This window comes from Helicoverpa armigera, chromosome 24 (genome assembly GCF_030705265.1).
Source record: "Helicoverpa armigera isolate CAAS_96S chromosome 24, ASM3070526v1, whole genome shotgun sequence".
Lineage (NCBI taxonomy): Eukaryota > Metazoa > Arthropoda > Insecta > Lepidoptera > Noctuidae > Helicoverpa > Helicoverpa armigera.
Window position 1 is genome coordinate 7,322,513 of NC_087143.1, and position 14,106 is coordinate 7,336,618.

At 35.0% G+C, this 14,106-nt stretch overlaps 2 protein-coding genes and 1 long non-coding RNA gene across 5 annotated transcripts in view; 2 read left to right on the forward strand and 1 right to left on the reverse strand.

Annotated features, from left to right (window-relative positions):
• LOC110371137 (uncharacterized) overlaps positions 1-14,106 on the reverse strand; it is a 118,268-nt gene that overhangs the window by 31,321 nt on the left and 72,841 nt on the right. The gene's annotated exons all lie outside the window — the stretch shown is intronic.
• LOC126056153 (uncharacterized) lies at positions 1,382-7,286 on the forward strand. Its single transcript, XR_010277693.1, has 3 exons — positions 1,382-1,521; positions 1,644-1,825; positions 6,968-7,286. It is a non-coding gene; the product is annotated as an uncharacterized LOC126056153 (long non-coding RNA).
• LOC126055265 (uncharacterized) lies at positions 2,858-5,521 on the forward strand. The gene is made up of 2 exons (XM_049843817.2): positions 2,858-3,465; positions 3,907-5,521. Exon 2 carries the CDS (start codon positions 3,963-3,965, stop codon positions 4,980-4,982), a length of 1,020 nt encoding a protein of 339 aa, XP_049699774.2. The 5' UTR covers positions 2,858-3,465; positions 3,907-3,962; the 3' UTR covers positions 4,983-5,521.

Below are 14,106 nucleotides of genomic sequence, written 5' to 3' on the forward strand. Positions count from 1 at the left end.
AATGGGTGAGAATCCACTTCATATCGAAACATCTTTACTTCAAAAACAAGTTAAGCCGTTCCCGTCTGCAATTTACATGTGTGACAAAACATGTAGTAAAAACACAAATATGTATTTCAAGTTAAAACAACCAGTCTTACCAAGGGGTAACATGTTATTCAGTTACTGGGTTATGAAGGTCAGACGTAACTTGCAAAATAGTGGTAATCAGCTGCATCCAGTTAGACTGGAAGATGACCCTAACATGTTTGGGAAACACTGGGTAAATTGCATTTGGTAGTATGTGAGTGGTTTTATTTGTCTCTTAGTTGCTGGTTGCACCAAAAGGTGTGATGTTGGGAACTCTAAAAAAATACTGTACATTTTTTCATGTATTTTGCAAATAGGTATCGATCTAAGGCCTAAGTCAACGACAACATAAAAGTCAATTTTCTTAAGACAATAAAAAAGAACGTATATGTTTTCGGTTAACTTAGGCCTTAATTGGTTCAGCTAAAGCTTAGTTTACAGAAAGTGCGAGTTCGAGATTTTAGATTAGCACGGGAATAGACAAAATATAGCCTATATTGTTACTAGGGGATAGTCTCTAGCTTTAAAACAGTGAAAGAATATTTCAAAAACGTTCAGTAGTTTTTGATCCGGACAAACAAAATATCTCTGCTCTCCGATATGTTAGTATTGATGTCAAAATAACATTACCTTTACTAAAAAAGAGTTATAAATCTAAAAACTATGTTTACTACAAACGCCTACAAATCTGTTTACCCCCACAGCTAACTCGCTGGTATCAGTAAGACCACACCAGCCACCGGCCAGAACGGCCGGGTAGGTCCTGGGTTGCTCGGGTAACTAGGTTGAGGTGGTCAGATAGGCAGTCGCTCCTTGTAAAACACTGGTTCTCAGCTGCATCTGGTAAGACTGGACGTCGACCTCAACATTGAAGAACTGGAGAAAGCCTAGGCAGATGATAATTCTTAATGACAAATAAAACCCACTGTACTACAAATGCCTACAAATCTGCTCACCCCACAGTTAACTCGCTGGTATCAGTAAGAGCACACCGGCCAGTAGGTACACAGACGTATGACCTCTCACCTACATATCGGTCACTGTCTCATTAACGGGACGCTATGTGGGGTACAAGTTAGGAGATGTAGCGGGAGAGATTTATTTGTAAGGTCAATGTTTTCTATTTTCTTTAAGAAGAATGCAAGGAACAAAATGATACTTGTTGATTTAAAGTAATGATTTCCAGTCATGGTGAAAAATCTACTCAAATCTGAAGTTTGTTTGTATGATTGAACACGCTAATTTCCAGAAATAAAAGTTTGATTTGAAAAGTTCCTTCAAAGTTAGATAGTTTATTTATAAAAGAAGCAGCGTTGCCAGACCGTACCAAAAAGTACGGTTTTCCGTACTATTCATCACACAACCGTACCACAACCGTACCTCAGTGTAGACCGTACCTTTTTCGTACCTTTTCTATATTAGTGATTTATTTTTTACTGCAAACTACAAAGGGTAAAAAAAAAATCGCCTTCTCCTGTTTTGTCAACATTATGAATTTGCGTTTAAAAAACTTTTTTCTTCCATCCAAATAAGACTTGGCTGTTTGGATTACATTCCTTGCCTTCCTTCCTCAGGAGCGATGAATTAAAAAAAAAAACAGAGCAAACAGAATATAGTCTGCGGGACTATCGCCGTTCGCCGATGTCTATAGTCAGTCTGGAACCGAGATCGAACTAAAGATAACTCATTCTCACAAGTATGTACGACGTGTGACGAAACAATACGAATCTATAGACGGAAGAAAAGTTAAGTCAAGGTAAGTTGATGTTGATGATGGTTTGCATTTTTCATGTTTTTTGTTTGCACTGCAAGAAGGCAAAGTTGTATGACTAGATGACAATGCTATTATCCTACTTCTTTTCTTATCACCACTGCCAAGGTGTGGTTCATTGCCTTTTATCCATTATTATTAAATAGATACTGACAAACTTAAAATTTTATGAACTATCTGTTCCGATCTGATGGTCAAAGGTAGAACTTTATTTAATCGCCTCGAATGTTTGACATCTAAATAAATTATTTAAAAATAATAATCACCACTAGCGTCAAAACGAAACAGATAAGTTTGATGTTGAAAAATGTACGTCCTGTTTTTTTAATGTTTTATTGAGGTTGCCATCTTGTGAAATAACAACCAAATTTGGATAATTTCGGAGCATTTACGTATATCACATAAATTCATTCAAGTAATTGGCTATTTGACAGTTGTAACGATGAAATATGTTCAATATGATAGCTTGTAACCAAATAATATAATTACACAATAGGTATTTCGCTTCAAAAGAAATTTTAAATATTTTATTTTTGCAAAATAGATTTGCCTTTTTATCTGTGGATTATAAGATTCGAAACGTGGTCGGCCATCTTGTGACGTCACATCTCACAGAAAATGTCAAGCAAAACGTCATCTGTTAGTTTGAAACAACGTTCACTGATTGGCGAGAAATTGACGTTTTTGAAATGCGACGTCATCAAATGTCACGTGACCAGCTGTTTTCGCGTAAATTTTAAATTAATAAATACTTTTTTTACTATTAAATAACGCTTTTTTTCGTAAAAGCATAATTGTAAGAGGTTTATTATAAACGTACGTAAGTTTTTAAATATTTTTTCGAAGGCTGTCAAGTAGCCAATTGTATGTATGCATGTGATTCTAATATTTGAACTTATTATATTAAATAATAAATTATACTTCGTTTTAATATTTTTTGTTTCATAACTTTTTTTTCTACCTATACTTACCTACATTTTTAATAAGAAAATTGTTAATATTGTATTATGGTGTACGTATGGGTCATAAACAGAACATTAAAATTATGTGTGCGTTGACTCAAACTTAACTAAAACAATGTAAATCAACCATATTTATACTTACAGTTATTTAATATGAGTGTACACCATTAATTTACCAGGTAATTTTTACATTTTAATTATTAGTTTTAAAAATATTAAAATATAAACATCCTTTTTGTACCCCTCCGTGGACCGTTTCCAAACGCGGTTTCAAACTTCATGATCAAAATTAAAATGTAATAATTTACAAATACTAATACATCACCTCTTTTAACCGTTATTAATATAATCAAAATCCATTTTTCCACTGTTATACAATATTTAAATAAAATTTCTTCAAATTATGATACATGAACAATTTGTTATTAGGTCCGCGACTCTTTCCGTGGTCATAATATATACAATGTTTGAATTCTCAATATTTGGAACGCAGCCTAAATTGTTTATTTGAACTGGTAACATTTCAATCGCTGTCAGTTTAAGATACCTTGGTTTCGGTCTGCATGCGCTCCGTCAATTAAAAAACAAAAATTGCTTAAATCAAAGATTATTTCAGTATAATATAAAAGATCATTGCGACTTTTCTGTGACTTCGATACCACGGTAAGTGTTTTATCAAATATTATGGAAATCTATTAACATCAATTGTTATGGGACGCCATTTTACAAGCATTGCTTTTAAATTCTAACCTAAAATTTTGACGTGTTTTACGCTTGATTTGATTGATTTTCTCATCCGTGGACAAACTTTTCCGTAGACAGTCACTTCTGTGGACGTAGACTTTTCTGTGGACATTGACACGGAAAAGACTGTGTCCACAGAAGTGACATCTATTAAGACTAAAACTTGCTTTTGCAAACAAATTATGTGTTGAACAGCTAGAGCATTTGTTTTGTTACTTTGCATAGGATATTATGCCATGTATAATATATTTATTGTCATGTTTATTATGGGACTTTTACCAATATTGTGTTGCATTTACGTGTTATGTCTTTTTAATGCTTGGCTTGGTGTGGGTACATGGTTCATTGTCATTGTTTCAGTAAATTAAAATGCCTAGAAAAATACACTAAAGAATCTTACTGATGAAGAAAAAAAGATGAGACGGCGTGAACAAAAAAAATTAAGTATGCGTCGAGCTCGGGCTAAGTTAACTGAAGCTGCTGTTGAAGAGATACGCAAACAAGATAGAGAAAGATACCATAAGAAAAAGGATAGAGGAGATATTAAAACAATTGATCAGTTTACACCGAGGCAACAGCGGCAAATAAGAAAAATGTGGCGCGAAAAATCGAAGAAACGGCGACAATTATTAAAGATGCGAAAAGCTACTGAATCACTTATACAAGAAAATACTCCACCGGCAAGTCCGTCTTCCTCACTCTCGCGAGTTGAATCTGGACGTGCAGTAGCTGCCCGAAATAAAAGAGCAAGAAAAGCTGAAAATGAGGCTTTAAAGAAAAAGGTGTTTCAGATGGGGAAGGTAATTAAAAAGTATAGAATGAGAATACGAAGACTAGAAGAAAGAAAACAGAAAGCATCGAAGTCGAGTTCTAGAAATAAAGTCTTGAAAACGGATATAAGAAAAGCTGTGCATGATTTTTTAATAAATGACGAATATAGTAGATTAACTGCAGGTAAAAATGAAACAATAACTAGGAAAAAAAGCAAAAGGCAAATTCGTTTACTAAATGACACACTTTTAAACTTACACATAATATTTAAACTCAAAACAGGATTTAATATTTCATATCAGACTTTTAGGAGATATAGACCTTTTTGGGTTCTGTTTCCAAAAGCAGCTTCAAGAAACACGTGTCTCTGTACGTTACACGAAAATAATGATCACATAATTCGATCACTTCAAAAATCGAAAGTTGTTTCTTACGGATCTGCATCCGATGCCGCTAAGGCATTGTGTTGTAATAATACACTGACTCCTAAATGTTTAGAGAGAGAGTGTCAGAGCTGTCTTTATAAGAAAATTGATTTTAATAACTTTGCCGAAAACGATTATATAACTTATGATAGATGGGTTACAAAAGACGTGGATGTAGTTATCAAAGGTGTACAGAAAAGTGCAAGAAATGTGTTAAAGAAACTGTTAAAACTACGATAGGTGCGCTAGTGAAGTTATTACATTTAAATTTACCAGTATTCATGCAACATGTAGCTAATATGATTCATCAAATGAGATCAATACAAACATTTAAACAACAATTAACGTCTACCAAAGGCTTGTTGCATGTAGACTTTTCCGAAAACTATAATTGTAAGTATAGTGCTGAGGTTCAGTCGGCTCATTTTGGTGGCTCGAAGCCTCAATTGTCTCTTCATACTTGCGTTTATTATAGCGCGGCAGAATTTCCGAATAATGGTTTCCAAACTACATCCATGTGTTCTATTTCAAAAAATTTACGCCATGATCCTGTTATGATCTGTGCCCACCTTAAACCAATTCTACAGCGAATTAAAGAACTCAGTCCAAATTTAACAGAACTACATATTTTGAGTGACGGCCCAACGACCCAATACCGAAACAAAACTATGTTTCTTTTAATTGTTAAATTCATTAGTCGAGAATTAAATGACGTGACCGATATTGTTTGGCACTATAGCGAAAAGGGGCATGGCAAAGGTGCTCCAGACGGAGTAGGTGGCTGCATAAAAAGGCTGTGCGACAGTTCGGTTGCGATGGGCAAAGATGTGTCTGACTATGACTCACTTATGTTATGTCTAAAAGAGAACTGTAAAGGAATTGAGATCTACGGAATTGGGGATCCAAATATTGAAGACATTCAAGAAATAGTAGATAAAAATGCGATGAAAGCTTATAAAGGGACATTTAAGATACATCAACTTTCTTGGAATCAAAATGATCCAAATATTTTACATGCCCGAAGGCTTAGTTGTCTGTCTTGTGCATCTAATGCTGTTTGCCCGCATTTTGAAATTGGCCAGATAAAGGTTCCGTCCAATAATACACAAACGCATAGTCCCTTGAGTATGGCTGACGCAAGGAACGTTTCTCCGAGAAGTGAAGACACGGCTAATGCTTCTACAATAACTTATAGGTCAGATCAGATTACACCTGATGGAGGTACTTCTCATAATGTCCCATCACGTCCCTGTAAAAGATTTGGTTTCCTGCCAGACTCTGATGATTCAGACGTGTCTTTACCTCTGCAGGATGAGAGATCCAAGTTCCTTTCAGACTCTGATGACTCTGATGTTATTTTTACACCTCGCTATCGTCATCCATTGCCCACAGACAGCAGCAGCGAAGGCGACTTCATTGTACGACCTAAGCAGTCTCAAAAACCTTTTGTCGATCCCTACACTGATAGTGGCGATGACGAATAAAACAATATGATATGTCTCATTATGTTTATTTCTATATTATTTTACGTTCAGTTTGGTTGACATTATGTTTGATTTAAGTCAACCGAAAATAAATCCCTTCTGTGGACATAAATTCATTATTTTTTCAAAACGAGAGGATTGTTTATTTTATGACATTTTTTATGTGAAGATGATTAATACAGCCAGATTGTTGTAATTTTAATAAAACTCTTTTATTTAGTTTAGAATTATTTAGACAAATTACAACTTTTGTCTTTTCTGTTGATTGTGAAGTCTTTTCTGTGGACAGTTATAAATTAAAATATTGAAAAACTAATTAAAATCAAAGCTTTGATCTCTGAGAATATTTTTATTATAATTATTTTATGTTTCTCAAAATAAATGCTGATTCGAACCAAACAAAATACGACTTTGATTTTATTTTTATTTTTGAAACCCAAGTTTGTTTATGACCCGTATATACTCCGTGAACGGTCGAAGTAAAAGTTTGCGGAATGCACAGAACACAATGTATCAGATAGAAATGAAGACAATTGAAAATCTTAGTTATTTAAATTGTTAGTTGGCCTAGAAACTTTCATGAACAGATGGCGCCACCCGTCACATGCTTATATATTATATTGTTTCTATTTAGTGAATTACGCAAACTTACCTTCCCTTTCAAACTAAACTATCCGTACCTTACCGTACCTTTGCATGGTGCTGTGTGTGATGGATGGCATGTTTTTTGTCCAAACGCAGGTGTTGGGAAATGGACAGATTTATAACGAAGCGAAAACGTGACCCTCCTGATAATAATAGCTCTCAAAATAGTAACCAGCCTACTAAACCTGGTCATTCAACTAAGAAGAAATGTTTAAGTCCTAGTATCCCTGGCCCTTCATGTACTGATGCACTAATAATAATAAAACCTACCCAGCCACAAGAATCAAATCCTTCCAACGACTTCAGTTTGCTAGACGAATCAAATCTATCTAACAAAAAAAAACCACAAGCCTTACTTGATACTTGTAACGAAAATGAAGAAATCCAGATAGCAACAAGTAATGAAGAGCATAAAAAAATATTCCAACCAAATCTAAAAAGCATCGGATAAGACTGAAAAACATTTATATGTTTTAGCGAGAAATGGTTAGAAATTAAAGAACTTTCAGAGTGGCTAGTTTCAGACACAGTTAAAGGCACAATCAGTGCAAAATGCAAATACTGTCAAACTACGTTACCCAACCACAAGCCGCACTTGATACGACACTCTGAAACTGATAAACACAAATCAATAATGAAAGCCATTAAATCCACATCAAATATTAAAGAATCATTAAAACCATCAGATGAAGATCTCTCAGTAAAAAGAGGTGAGCTTAAAATTGCTGCAATGCTGGCTACAAATAATTTACCATTCCTCTTATCAGACACTCTAGTTAGCTTAATAGCGGACATTTGCCCCGATTCGAAAATTGCTCAGAAGATGAAGATGGGTCGTACGAAAGCAACAGCAGTTGTAACACAAATTTTAGGGCCCAGTCTTCAAAGTACTTTGCATGATTATTTAAAACAACCCGGTAATTTCTTTTGCCTAATAATGGACGAAACAACTGATGTTGGCACAAAAAAACAATGTGCGATGACAGTGATATATTGTGACAAAGAATTTAAAATAAAAACAGAATTCTTCGATTTGCTGGAAATGGCCTCAGGTACGGCTGATGACTTGTATAACGCATTAATACAGAGCGTTGAAACTAAAAATATCCCACTAGAAAACTTAGTGGGATTTTCTTCAGACACGACGAACGTGATGGTCGGCGAAGAAGGCTATATTTATCCGGAACGCGTGGATCAGTTCCCATGGGACACATGTAAAATCACTGGCAGGAGTAAGTAGTAATTTTTTGTCACTTTCTTTTCTAGCTCTGGAAATATTCAATGAAAATAATTACCCTTGAGCAGATGCAAAAGAACACGAATAACATGAGATTAGTAACTTACCAATGAAAAATATTACATAGTTATTTGAATATATTTTACAGAATAAAAAGATCGCTGTTTCTTACCACTTGGGCCACAAACGGATGGTCAGTTCAAAGGCCTGGTCAGTGCTCATTTATTTATATAACCCTGACTGTTACGAAATCTGTGTGTTTACCTATATACTTATATGTCAAGTATTTACTAACTAGCTATGGTATAGTGTGGCATACTGAAGTATTTCTAAGTGTTTGTAAAGTCTCAAGTAGAGTGAGAATCTTGGAATATCATCTTTAGAAAATTTTGGATATATTTGACGACATAAATGTGTGAATAATCAAGTTCAGAAGTTATCTACGTGAAGTTCAATTAATTAAACAAAGAACATCAAATTAATGGCAATGTGAGAATCAGGTTAAGCAACGCTTGGCGCGGTCTGTGTGTGGATGGGTGACCTTCTCGTCATGATGAGTTCCTCTATGTTTCGGAAGGTACGTTAAATTAGTGGGTCCTAGCTGTCATGATATAAAAGCTACTGTTCTAATAATTGCCAGAAGTTCTTCGTGATAAAAAGTAGAAATCATTAATCATGCTTATTAAAATAAGATAATGATTTCACACTTCATACAAACAACGTTGCCAATTTAATTTCGCATATTATTTATTTAATTCAATCACCACATTTGACATCTTCAACACGCTTAACCTTTTACAAACTGAATACTGTTAAAAAGAGGCCAAAGTTAGTTATAAAAAAAAACGTATAATATGCTCAAATCTTACGCAACTCTTCAATTGTTGAAGTGATGAAAGTGACAACTGACAGCTAGATATTTAGCAACCGTATTATTGTTGTAAGTTGACGAGCTCAGTCGTGACGGTAAGAGTGTTGGTTTAGTTGGCATAGTAGAATATGAGCGGATTATTTGCGGATTTTAAAATATTATTTTAAAGTACCCAGTGATAAAAATAATAATATCAAGTGTAAGTTAATAAATTATTATTACTAACTTCATTGGCAAACTATAATACACTACAAAACAAGAGTTTGAACACATACATTTTAAGCGACTTTTCCCTATCAAATCTTCCAGTAGTAGTGGCTTTTTATATGTACTTTTTCCTGACATTTGCGCATATAAAACATTTAAAGAAACTTTAAAATATTTCAAAAACATTCCTCCTTCATCCATCGTCAATACCATGTTTGACATTAAAACTCGAGCGTCCAATACGAACTTGCCAAGTTATAACAGATTTATTTTTCTAAGTAATTCTCGACTCGTTAAGGTCAACGCAAACAATATGAATTTCGGATGTATACGCAATGGTTACGGGTTCATAGTTAAAGTAACTGTAACGGGATGAGTGTTATTTAATTTTAGTGTTCAGTTTTTTCTAAGACAAAAGTTTGTCTTTGTCTTAGCCTTATCGCGGCTTTGTTGAGGTGTGGTTTAGTACCAGTGTATTGCAGTGATTGCCTATCTGACCTTCTCAACTCAGTTACATAGGTAATCCGATGATGGATGGGTGAGCCCTAGTAATTAGAAGTTGATTTGGTAGGAAGGATAACCTGTAAATTCTTTTGTACTAATATCATAGTGTATTTTTTATATTGTGCTAAAACAAGCTGAAGAGTTTGTTTAGTTATACCACTTAGACATGGGAAAAACGTATCATTGAAAAGAAAAGATTGATATGTATCTTTTGATCACTGGGATATGTATCACTCTTTTGTATCTTTATATCCTTTCGAATCCGCGAGTGACATTGTACTGTTAGTCAGAGTGACTCGCTTCGTTCAATTCAATCCAATATATCACTAAATCAGAACAAACTACGAGTGATAGATTCAGAAATGTTTCAATGTTAGATAACTCATTTATGTAGAATCTCGAAAGGCTATAGGTTACATTTTAATCAGTGCGTTAGGTAATTTCACCAGGCTAGCCGAAACTGAGGATAAATCATGAGTACCTTTACTTTCACAAGAAACTTTATCAATATCAAAACAATAATTTTAATGGCAGACTTCATAGTTATAACTTTCCACAAATCAGATAAACGCCGATTGATTTAACACAGACGAGATATCTAAGTCAAACCAACAAACAGTTGTTACGAAATATTTCTATTATTGTTGCTGAGATGCGGAAGACCAAATAAACACATCGGGGGATTGATAAAACTGGAGATTTATGTTTTGTGCCAAACAACAGTTTCATTCAGAAGACTAAGTAGACTGTTCAAAATGCATTTCACCAGTTGTTGCACCGTACATATCGTACCGGGATAAAAAGTAGCTTGCAGCCTTTCTTGGTAAATGGGCTATCTACCTCTAACACACTTCCAATCAGTTTAATAGTTTTGGAGGTTAGCGCGTTTAAGCCAACGAGGAAATTCTCTAGCTATATAGGTAAGAGAGGATTTTCTCAAAGCGAGTAGTTTGGAAGTAAATGCACGAAAAATGGAATCCTGCTAATAATACACTGTTTTGATTTCTTGTTTTACTCTCGACTAGCAGTTTCCCGTAGACTCAGCAATCTCAGCATTTTCACCCACGTCTCTATAAAATATAGCCTCTATTACTTGTGGATAGTATAGATACCTTCCCAACAGCAAAAGATTCCCAAAATAGAAGTGCTTACAAAACGGAGTGGTACAAAAGAATAATAAAAAAAAATGTTATCCCTTCTTCTTCTTAGATTACGTATTTGCCAAAATGTTTACCTTCTGCCAATCTCACTTTTGTGTAGTTTCCGTGTAAAGGTAAATCAGCGGTGGGTAGCGGGTTCGAAGCCGACCCGTCACCCACGTGAAAGTTATGCTTAGTGCTCTATAGAGGATTGTGCCTTCATGAGCAGATTGTTTGTATCTTTATGTCATGTAATAATGGTGGTGGGCTTAACTGGGAACAATAAAGTTGTTGGAATTATATGAGGATTTAGCTATATGTTTGGTTATTGTCCCAAATTGGGCAATGTTGATTTTTAACCTAAATTAGTGCTAATATTAAAAAGCTGAAGAGTTGGTTTCTTGGATTGCTTGAACACGTAAAATTTTAGGAACTACTAGAGCGTTTTGAGATTTTCAGTGTTAGATAGTCCCTTTATTGAGGTAAGTTATTGTCTACTACGCTGACGAAAGCTAAGTACTTTATTCGTGAAATCTTAATAAGAGGATATGCGAAAAACTTTCAAAGGATAAAGGCCTCTTCTTATACATATAGAAAAGGTATGATGACTACCTACCACACTTTTCTAAAAGAGTTGGTTTGCAGTTCGTAAGTCCAGGTTTCCTCACGATATTCTTGGATAATCAGTGAAGTTTCAAACATACTTTGAAAATATAAGTATTTTGGGAATATCACAAAGTTATAGTCTATTTATTCGCATGCATGAAACATCATTCAGGTTCAGAGTTGAAACCGGAGGAAACCAGCTACGATTGCTTAAACATTTCGCAATAACCAACTAATATTACCACAGTACTATCTCTAGTCCTAAAATATGACAGTACGAATGGTATTTTGAGTTCCGTTAACCGTTTCGGTGCCTAAGGGATAATGGTTTCCGCGAAGGTACAAGTTCGATGCCCCGGTCAAACGCTAAATTACACAGATGAGTCGACTTTGAGATGTGTGTGTCATTTGGTAAGTGGGGTCGGCACTCGGCAGTGCTTGGGGCTTCACGTGGAAATATGTAGGATTGTTGTGGTTAGGGTCAAAGTGGTAACTGTTGGTAAAGGTTTGATTAGGTAGGTATCTACGTATGTCCATTAATGTACCTCAGCATTAGGTACTAATAGCATGGTGCTAGAAAATGTTTCGTATTAACGTTTTATATGCTTGGTTATTCTGAAAGGTTTCAATTTCTGGCAGGCAAGATCTTTGTGGTGATTACGAAAAATGGATTAGGTAGCATACGCCCGAGGTTTCCACTTCATAATGAACGAAATACTAAACGTACTTGAATAAAACAGCTAATTTCATCACAACGGAACGAATCATCCAAATTCACAAACTCCCTTTTATAATATTGAACGTAATTTTTTGTAAAAAATATTTTTGAAGATTTTCTGACCTAGATCTGATTATAACGAAACTATCGGAGTAGCAATTTACAAAATCCAAAATCCTAGATATTTCGCCTACCAACGACTACACTAATGACTAATCCATAGCGATCACTATCTTTCCATATTAAATGGGAAAGTCCGGAATCACTCATTATACTAATCGCCGTTTCCGAAAATGGTGGCCATTTAAAAATAAATAATAATTAATACGTGTGAAGTGGGACAAATAGTCTAATTAATGTGTCATCGGCGAGTTCAATGACCGTGACTGTGAAGTTTATGCTAATATGCCAAGTGCGAGTTGTACCTATTAAAAGATTTCGGAAGTAGATTAATATTTATCAATTTTCTTGCAAAAAATACTGTGTGAATTTGGGTGCATGGAAACCTGTCATGATGTGGGCATGTGATGCGGAGGAATGAGAGTCATGTTGTGAGGAAGGTGATGAGTATGAACGTGGACGGATATACGTGGTACAGGGGAAGAGGACGACCGAAGAAACGATGGATGGATTGTGTGAAAGTGAAAGAAAGAAAGTGAAAGATTAGAAAGAATGTTACTTGGGAGATGACGGCAGATAGAAAAGTATGAAAGGAGAAAACATGCTGCACCGACCCCAAATGAAATTGGGATAAGGGCATGAGGATGATGATGATGATTTAATTTATTGCGGAAGATAACCAAACATTAATATTGGTTCAGTAATTTCCGTGTGAACGTGCAACAGACAGATTTACCTTACTTAACAGTGAAAACTGCTGATTTTCACCCAGTTTTCTGCAAAACTACTTTTTGCTTTTAACCACACTAAAACCGACAAGCGCATTTACTATTACATAAAACATATGTCTAAAACATATATGACGTCACAACCTTATCTCAATCTACCGTTACTTAACTCCTGTACTTAAACTCAGGCTCAAAGTTAAGTACTAACTGTCGCTTACAGTTATCTCAAGTTAAACGCAAATTGTTAACTAAATGACTTATTTAATGCGTCATTAATTATTGTCCGGCTTAACGGCTTTATAAATGGTTTGTCATGCATTCTTGTGGGGAGTGTACTTGCCATATGGTACGAAAAGTTTTACTGGCAAATGTTTGTCAGTTCGCCTGTTCAATCAACTGAACATTTGATTGCAAATATTTTTTATCAAGCACTAAAATAATTATAAAAAAAATGGTTTGTATTGTGGCAGAAATTTCAGGTGCGTTTTGAATTCTAGCTACCGACTGCAACTGCTGACCGCACTTGCAGCGACTCCATTATTTCGTTGAGTCGTTGTTACAATTACTTATCTGAGGACGTCAAGCGGACTTGAAAGTCTCCTGCCATTAGGTTTTGACGGTTGACAAAACTTACATTGGCGGAACATTGGATTTTCCCCTCAGATTTTCAAACGACGAATCACAAGCAAGCAAACATTTTTTACTGTTAATATGAATGCGATAACAGCATTGAAAAAATTACAATCTAGCGAATGAGTGATTTAATTTTGTCTTAATTTGCTAGGAAGCAAACAAATGACAACTACCACCTATAAATAAATAGGTTAAAAATCGAGCGGAAAATTCGCCAGTCTGAATCCACTGTGAGGCTTAATCATCAGTCATCACTAGCCTTGTCAATAATATTCTAATTATATTCTCATCAGGTATAATCGTTCCGCACCATATTTGAAGCCTATTGGTATACCGGTACTATTGGATATTAGTCACCGTTATGTCATACCTATATTAATTTGAATGTCTGTCCATATTTTTATATACATTATAATTTTTCGCGCTGCACAATTTTCTTGAAAAATAGGTATATCGAGACACCATCTTGTCT